Source organism: Siphateles boraxobius, unplaced genomic scaffold (assembly GCF_051911475.1).
Source record: "Siphateles boraxobius isolate OS27281-9 unplaced genomic scaffold, OSU_SipBor_1 20, whole genome shotgun sequence".
NCBI classification, from domain to species: Eukaryota; Metazoa; Chordata; class Actinopteri; order Cypriniformes; family Leuciscidae; genus Siphateles; species Siphateles boraxobius.
The window spans coordinates 7,619,304-7,627,723 of record NW_027508811.1 but is presented as its reverse complement, the minus strand read 5'-3'; the positions used below and the strand labels follow the sequence as shown (position 1 = coordinate 7,627,723).

Genomic DNA, 8,420 nt, shown 5'->3' with positions numbered 1-8,420 from the left:
ATACTATAATTTATACCAGAAGGAAGCATTTTAAATTCATGGAACAGTGGATGAGTACAATCTGCAAGAATCGCTCTAACCGTTCAAAACTGTTTGATAACCCAGTCTGCTTCATGCCAATAATCTTACTGCCTTGGTTGACAATACCATTCAATGAGTTTCAATGTTTAATATTGACATTACCATACTAACAGCATGTAGAGCAGCAAAGTACAGATTCAATATCTTATCAAGATTTATAGTACATGCCATGGTCACAAGAGTCCTACTGATATTAAAAGTAGAGAGCTTCTGAAGGCTGTGTAACCGTTGCCATCCTTTGTGCATACCACTTCAACAACACTTATTACCAATGATAAACACGAGGTACTTGTAACTGCTATCCCATTCCACCATTTGACCTTTCTCGGGTTGATTGAGGCGGCAAAGGACTAGATCTAATATCAGTTACCATATCTCTGTCTTTTTTACGTTTACTTGCAAAAAGGCACTGGATCATGACAATTATCATCCTTAGTCAGCAAAATAACAATAACAGTATCATCAGCAAATTTGAAAATGAACCTATCTGTGTGTTTGTTCACACAATCGTTTCGGCATGTGTACGCAAGCCCATAAATTTCCTTTCAGGATTTGGCGCTCACTCACCGCTCAAACACAGGGTGTGTTTTTACAGTACATTATCCTCAAACCAGTTTGGGGAAATGCTGGTACATGGATGTATAAAGAATAAGACCAAACAAAACAAGCACATATAGCAGGATTTACCTTTCCAGTGACCATTTCTATGAGAACACAACCAAGGCTCCAGATATCAGCAGCACGACCATGACCTTCACCCTTTGCTCTTGTGATGACCTCAGGAGCCATGTATGCTAGAAATGATGGGGGGAAAAAACAATGTTTTTTGTGGTAATCATCACAATGCTACCAGTGTGATTTAAGTATTATTTATATACAGTTATATTAGTTATTCATATTTTAAATTTGATTTTATTAAAAAAAAAAAATTAGATTGTCAATGTGCTTTTGTCGTTTTAGTTTTTTCATATTTCTATTTAGCTTTATTTATATTTCAGTTGTAGTTTAAATAATTGAAATTTCAACTTTTCATTTGAGTTAGATGTCAAGGCAACAATTTATATTTTGTTTTAGCTTACATTTTATTTAACAAAATAAAACTATTTTAAATAGATTTAGTTTTAGTTCACACTGATGCTAGGTTGACAGAGATTGCATTAAAGCTGTACAGTATTTAACACAAATGTTTTTTAATATTCAAAATTTACAATTATATTTCATACTATTTCTACCATTTGTTAAACTTATTAATTTTACTCAAAGTAAACTGTTGTTTTGTTAGTTAACTAAAACTATAAAAATAATGTTTTCATTAACTGAAATAAAGCTGAAATAAAATAAAAAGTTCAAGTTGAAGTACAAAAATTACAAAACAATCTAAATAGAATTTACAATACTAATAAAAATGAGAAAAGAACAGAATTAAACTAAAATAAAATGCTTGACCTAAAATTAAAACTGAAAATATAAAAGCATATTCAAAATATTAATAAATACTATAAACTTATTAACACTGTAAAGAAACTTTTGGAGACAGTGTAAAACTGTTCAAGACGTCCAGGAAGCATTTTGGTTTACCAAGTGACCGTTTATCATGAGGTGATGCATCACCATGTACTGGTGATAAAATAAAATATAAAAAAGTTAATATTGCCTTTTTTAAGCAACGCATTAAAACTAGAAAAATCAGTGGACTAGACCGGAAAGTCAAAACCAGAAAGTCTAGATCGCCACCATGCTTCACGGAGCTTTACAACAAAAAGTCTTTTGAGATCTTCAGAAACGAGTTTTGGTGTGCCAGGTGTGGCTTCAGGACACATCACACTCCCGTTCAAAAAGTTTATCATGCCCCCTGGTGTTTAAACCTGGAAACCACAACTTTGAGCCTCTCACCTGCTGTTCCCAGTGTGCTGTTCACCTCTCCAGGCATCGTCTGAGCATTGTTCTTTAGCTTCACTGAGCAGCCGAAGTCCCCTAGCTTTATTAAACCAGATGATGTGAGGAAGATATTGGCTCCTGGGGAGTAAAAGAATAACAAAAATGAGTGATGCAATGAAATAAAAATTCTTAACTGACACCTAGACATCCAACTGACTAGCCAATATATACATCTGATTCTCTCATGAAGGAAAGAGTAACTGAGGAAAGGAAATCTTGGCACAAATGAAGACCTTTAATGTCCCGGTGGACAATGCCGTGTTCATGGAGCACGTTGATTGCCGTCGTGATCTGCTTGCTGTAGAGGCGGATGACGTGTTCCTGCAGACCCAGTCTAGACACTTCCTCCAGCGTCCCCTCGTCACAGTACTCCATAAAGATATACATCTCCTCCTGCAGGAGCAAACAACAGAATCAATGATGAATAAATAAAACTGTTAAGCAGACACTAACATAACACAAAACAAACAAAACTTTTTACCCTGTGCAATTCAACACCAAAGTAGCGGACAAGGTTGGGATGTTTGATTCCTTCAAAGATCTTCAGCTCGTCCGCCGTTTCCTTTATGGTTTTGTGGTCATTGGGCTGAAAGCGAATCTGGAAGCAAATTTAGTTACAGCTTACAAAGTGCTAATACCGCAGTGTGTCTAATATATAAATAGAAACACACACATACACAGATAAGCAAAAACATTATGACCAGTCACAAGAGAAGCGGATTTCGTTGATCATCTAACAAGGCCACATATTATGGTCCGAGTACATTAGATGGTAAGCAAACAATCAGTTCTCGTAATAAACATGCTGGATCGTTTTTCTTGCCCATTTCTGCTGCATCCAAGCCAGTGGAGGGGTGTGATGCTCTGCAATTTTCTGTCAACCAGCCATTCATGTCAACATAAATTTGACCCGTGCACTCTACCAAAACATTGTTTCAAACCACGTACACCATCATGACAACGGTGTTCCCTGGTGGAAGTGGCTCTTTCAGCAGGAAAATGCACACTGACACGCTGCACACAATGTTCAAGAATAGTTTAAGGAACATGATGAGGGTTCAAGGTGTTGCCCTAGACTCCAAATCCCCCAGGTCTCAAGCCAACTGAACATCTGTGGGATGTGATGGATGAACGAGATCCACATTGGCTCCACCTTGAAACCTACAGGACTTGAAGGATCTGTTGCTAATGTCTTGGTGCCAGATACCACAGCACACCTTCAAGTGTCTTGTAGAGTCCATGCCTCAGTGAGTTGCTGTTTTGGCGGCCCGCAAAGGACCAACGGCATATTAGGCAGGTGGTCATGATGTGTTGGCTCATCGGTTTAAGATTTTGTTCATACCACCTACTCCGTTTTAAGCAAAACCCATGAAATATCACGATTCAGGGACATACCTCCTTCATGGCCATCAGTTCACCAGTGTCCACATTGATGCATGTGTAAACCTTCCCATACTGCCCTTCGCCTATAACCAAAGAGAAAAAGTGTTAAGAAAATGCAACTGGAACGGCTTCTGATAGTAATGTACAAACTGATGACCACTCACCTATCTTGTTGCCTCTCTGCCATTTGAAGGTGACCTTCCGCAGGCCCACATGCATGACGTTATCGTAGGACTTTGGGGTGTTGCACACCTGTCCTATGATGTTTCGCTGTCTCATGAGCGCATAGTGCTTCTCGTCGAAGGTGCTTATGGATTGCCAGACGGCCTCCATAGGACTCTGACGCGCTGCTGTGTCTGTGGGATAATCAGAGCAGTGGTTGATATACTGAATATGCACATTATATTTGCAATAATAAATAAAAATGCTGTTACAGCAAGAATCAGTCAATAAATGGTTTAAGTGATCACTCAAGTCTCAATGTGGTATATTTCATGTGTTCAAATATTTTAGTTAAAATATAATCGACCATTTAAAAGTTTGAGGCCAGTAAAATCTTTTAATGTTTTTGAAAGAAGTCTCTTATGCTCAAAAGGCTGTATTTAGCAGTAATATTGTGAAACATTATTACGATTAAAATATTTGAACATATTTTAAAATGTAATTCATTCCTGTGGTGGTAAAGCTGAATGTTTACTCCAACATCATTACTCCAGTCTTCAGTGTCACATGATCAGAAATCATTCTAATATGCTGATTTGGAACTTAAAGGGGTGGTATAATGCCCCTTTTTACAATATGTAAAATAAGCCTCTGTTGTCCCTAGAGTGTGTATATGAAGTTTTAGCTCACAGTTTTAGCTCACAATACCCCACAGATTATTTTTTTTACAGCATGTTAAAATTGTCCCTTTTTGATGGTGAGCAAAAACACGTTTTTTCATGTGTTCCTTTAAATGCAAATGAGCTGCTGCTCCCACAGAGCTATATTCAGCTACAAAAGCTCATGTGTGTTAGCAGCTCAGATTACCTCACGCAGACACGCACTGAAAATGTCAGAAACTGCCTTTTGTTTTATGTTCAAACAGGAGTCTGACAATGATGGAGAGACTTAAGAAGTGACAACATGTAGAATGCAACTGTACGTTTCTAAATGGTTAGTTGATGCTTTCGTCTTTCCAGCCCTACTTTCGTCTGTCACCTTGCCTGACAGACTCATCATCATCCTTTTTTTTTAATGTGTTCTACCTTTTGACTGGCTGATGAAGTTGCGGAGCTCCCAGCTGCGGCGGGCTGTACTGCTAGGGTCTCCTTTAGGATACGAGGGCTCTGGAGATACAGGAGAAAACGTACAGAATTAGTTCATTAAGTGTAACGGATGGCCTTAATCAAAATGCCCTAGTCATTAGAAAACCTTCCCCCTCTCCCCCGTTGTCATCGGCCCTAAAACCAGTTCTCTTCAAAGGCCGTTATCACCTCGGCTCCACTGAACCATCTCAGCAAGAGACTGTGTCTACAAGCCTACACAGGAGACACTAGCCATTTGGTAAGAGACTATAGAGACAAACTTCAATACACAAGGACATTTACTCCATTCTTACCCACAAACTTTCCCAAATGTTTATAGTATTTCTCCTGTGTTTTATGCATGCCCATATGTTTTATTAGTGATGACTAGTTATGATTCTTTAGTTATGTTTTAGTAACTTTCAAATGTTGATATCCAAATATGATGTGTCACTGCTTTAATGTCTTCGAATCCCCATCTTTCTTGGTATCAAAATAACTCTTGATTTTATAATCAATGGTGTACAATATGTTATCATAAATTGCATCATGTTATTTTTACCATACTTTTGTGTAAAGACTGCACAAATTCTCCATGCCAGCATGAACGTGCAACTGGAGATAAGATAGAACAAAGACTTTCTCCCGGTCATCTTTGATTGGTCACCTCACCAAATAGGTGTGAACCGAGAGGACCTTTAAGAGTGTCTGATTAGTTCAGATCTTTGCTCAATCTCTTTGAGACAACGTTTCCGGTTTTCTTCCGGCAACTTCATCTTCAAGTTAATTTCTTTGGACTCAACGTGGACCAGCCCAAGAACCCAAACGAACGCTTCAGCACACTCCTGGCAAAATCATCAAGAATCTCCTGCATCTGAACTTGTTTAGCAACCAAAGTCAAAGCAAGTACCCATTCGCAGCCTTTAGATGCGTTCTAAGTTATTGTGCCCCCTTTAAGGTGACCCTGATTCTTTGATGGTTCTCATAGGTTGTGGTTAACTGATTGTAATCTTGCCATTCTCTTTTCTTCTCTCGCTCTCTTTCTTTACTTTTTCTTTACTTACTTGATTATATATACAATCTTTGCTTAGTTTAGTCATGTGTGTAGCCTACCGTAGTTTCGTTTATTAAACCAGTATATCCAAGCTTGATTGTCTCTGTGTTTGCCACTCACAAAAAGATCAAAGTAACTTGAACATCCTGATCTAGCTATACCTATGCTTTTACCCTGCTAGTATTTAATTTACTTTAGTTGGAAAAAGTTATTCTTTCTTGGCCAGGAAGAGAACTTATTTCTTAGAATTGATAATTGATTATGCTTTCTGTTCATTGGATAAACTGATTAAATAATTGTACTATTAATTCTGCTACAGTCAATTCTAAAACATTAAAATATTTATAATTAATAATTTGTTATGATTTATTATAAATATCTTTTGAGCTAATTTGCTACATAACAATTTTTTTACACAAAGTCAAGAAATGCATCAATACCTTCTCTGTCCTCTGTCGGGCTGGAGTGGCGACTGAGGGATTTAAAATGCAGCTCTGCCGCCACAGATGACAGTCGGTCGTTCTCATTTACACTGGAGCCCCTATGTGGCAGAAAAGAGTTAAATGTTACATATAGTCACCACCCTCATTCAGAAAAGAACCCGGTTGAGACGCATTGCATGCAGCCAAATAAGTCAAATGAAACATGTTAGATATGATGAGCATGCTTAAGTCTTACAGCAACACAACAGCGAATGGGAAAGCCAGCTCTATTAAAGCGCAGCAGTGTTAGTGTCACAAAATAAGCAGCATTAACCTCTTTCAAACCAAATACAACAACCTCTGCCTCTGATTTTAACATCAAAGTTCATAAACAAGTTAATCAGTCAACCTAACGTCAAGCTGCATGCCCTGGGTCAACATATTTTCTTGATCCTGGATCAACATTCCTGTCTGAAAATGTAATCCTAACCATATCCCTCTTAACCTAACCCTACCCATAAAGTTATCCCTAAAATCAGAGGGAAATGATAGGTGAATAACACTGATGTAGAAGCACCTAACGCTGGTTGTAAGCCTACACTTCACATAGACTGTAAACATGTCCCTCAAATCTGATTGGTTGATTGAAATGTTGTTCCAGGATCAAAAAAGACATTGATCCAGGAACACAATAAGTGTTCACAATTGGTGAAATGTTGTTCCAGAATCAAAAACGACATTGATCCAGGAACACAATAAGTGTTCACAATTGGTGAAATCAGGTTCCTGTCGTCAAGCTATTAAGGCCTATTCACAACAAGGACGATAACTATAATAGAGGATAACTAAGTCTACTCCAGCACATCCCAAAGACTTTCAATGAATTCAAGGTCTTGACTCAAAGATAACTATGGTCTCCAAACCATTCTTTAACAATTTGAGCCTTATAAATCTTGACATTGTTGTCATCCTGGAATATGGCCATGATGTCTTTATATGGTAGTTTAAAAAATGAAAAGCTTCACAGTTGTATATACTAACGAACAATCACACACGTAGAGCTGAGAACTCAGAAATCTTTATACACTTGGATCAATGTGTACCTTTGTTTTAACAATGCACCTGACGGCAGCGGGACAGGGTGTTAAAGCCAATGATGCATGCTAACGCATGTTTCAACAGAGGCTAATTAATATGGAAGCGCTGGACACTGTGAAAGTTGCAAAGGTCATAAGTCACTAAACATTTGTCATTAAAGCAAATCATCTGCTAAGGGCTCAAAGTATTGAAGCTCACAGCAGCGTGAAACCCAGACAATTACTGTGGGTTGATGATACATCCAAACTGACTGGCAAGGAGTTTGAGGAGCACTTTCATGTACTGAACTAAAATGTGTTCAACTTAAAGGGGTCATATCATCCTTTTTTCATAATTTTTGTATAATTCATTTTTAAGATATTTTTTGTGTAATAATTCAGTCTTAAATTACAATTTTCCCCTCAATTGAATTAAACGGGCCATTCATTGCCATGCTTTTTGCTCCATTTCCAATTGAAATTGCAAGGGAATTGCACTTGCACATGAACTGTGGGTTTGTTGTGTCTAATTCTAATTTTTGCGGTCTCATCCCGCGATAATGCAACACCTGATTCTATATTGTGAATTTTTTAACAGTAGGTGCTACATACCAGTGTTATTTCAGTATCATTGATACCATTATAGTTTTATTAATATTTTGAATAAATTAAGAATTTTAATTTTCAGTTTAATTTTAGTAAATTGTTTCGTCAATGAGTTTTTTTATTTTTAGTCCATATAATTTTATTACGTTTAGTTTCAGTTAATTACTAAATTAAAATTAGAAATGCTAGAATTTTGTCTTTTTATATTAATCTCAGTAGTAAGTAACAATGTTTTTTTTAATGTTTTAGTTTACTATATTAACCCTGCTACACACAGCACAAGGTTTAGCGAACATTCCCAGATTCACAGAGCAAACGTTACTCTTAATGCCAGTTCCTCTAGTTTTTAATAATAATCTATGACATATCCTCCCTATTATTACAGTGTAATTATTCAGATTACCGAATAGACATAGCTGACGTAAATTTAACCGGTCATTTTAATATATTGGGTTTCTGACATAAAACGGTTTCTATTTTAGCTATTTGGTTTTAAATATATATATATCTTTTTATATTGAGTTGTCATACCAATTATAACAGTACATTTTCACAGTGCATAACTGTCGATCAA

At 37.0% G+C, this 8,420-nt stretch overlaps 1 protein-coding gene across 7 annotated transcripts in view; it reads right to left on the bottom strand.

Moving 5' to 3' along the window:
• Positions 1-8,420, bottom strand: part of map3k4 (mitogen-activated protein kinase kinase kinase 4) — a 38,412-nt gene that overhangs the window by 2,242 nt on the left and 27,750 nt on the right. For all 7 annotated transcript variants that reach the window (XM_077236580.1, XM_077236577.1, XM_077236576.1 and 4 more), the window contains 8 exons: positions 6,183-6,283; positions 4,650-4,730; positions 3,567-3,758; positions 3,415-3,485; positions 2,501-2,617; positions 2,253-2,412; positions 1,975-2,097; positions 769-875 (listed from right to left, as the gene is read on the bottom strand). In XM_077236580.1, coding sequence (XP_077092695.1) covers positions 769-875; positions 1,975-2,097; positions 2,253-2,412; positions 2,501-2,617; positions 3,415-3,485; positions 3,567-3,758; positions 4,650-4,730; positions 6,183-6,283 — 952 coding nt within the window. The remainder of the gene's footprint in view (positions 1-768; positions 876-1,974; positions 2,098-2,252; positions 2,413-2,500; positions 2,618-3,414; positions 3,486-3,566; positions 3,759-4,649; positions 4,731-6,182; positions 6,284-8,420) is intronic.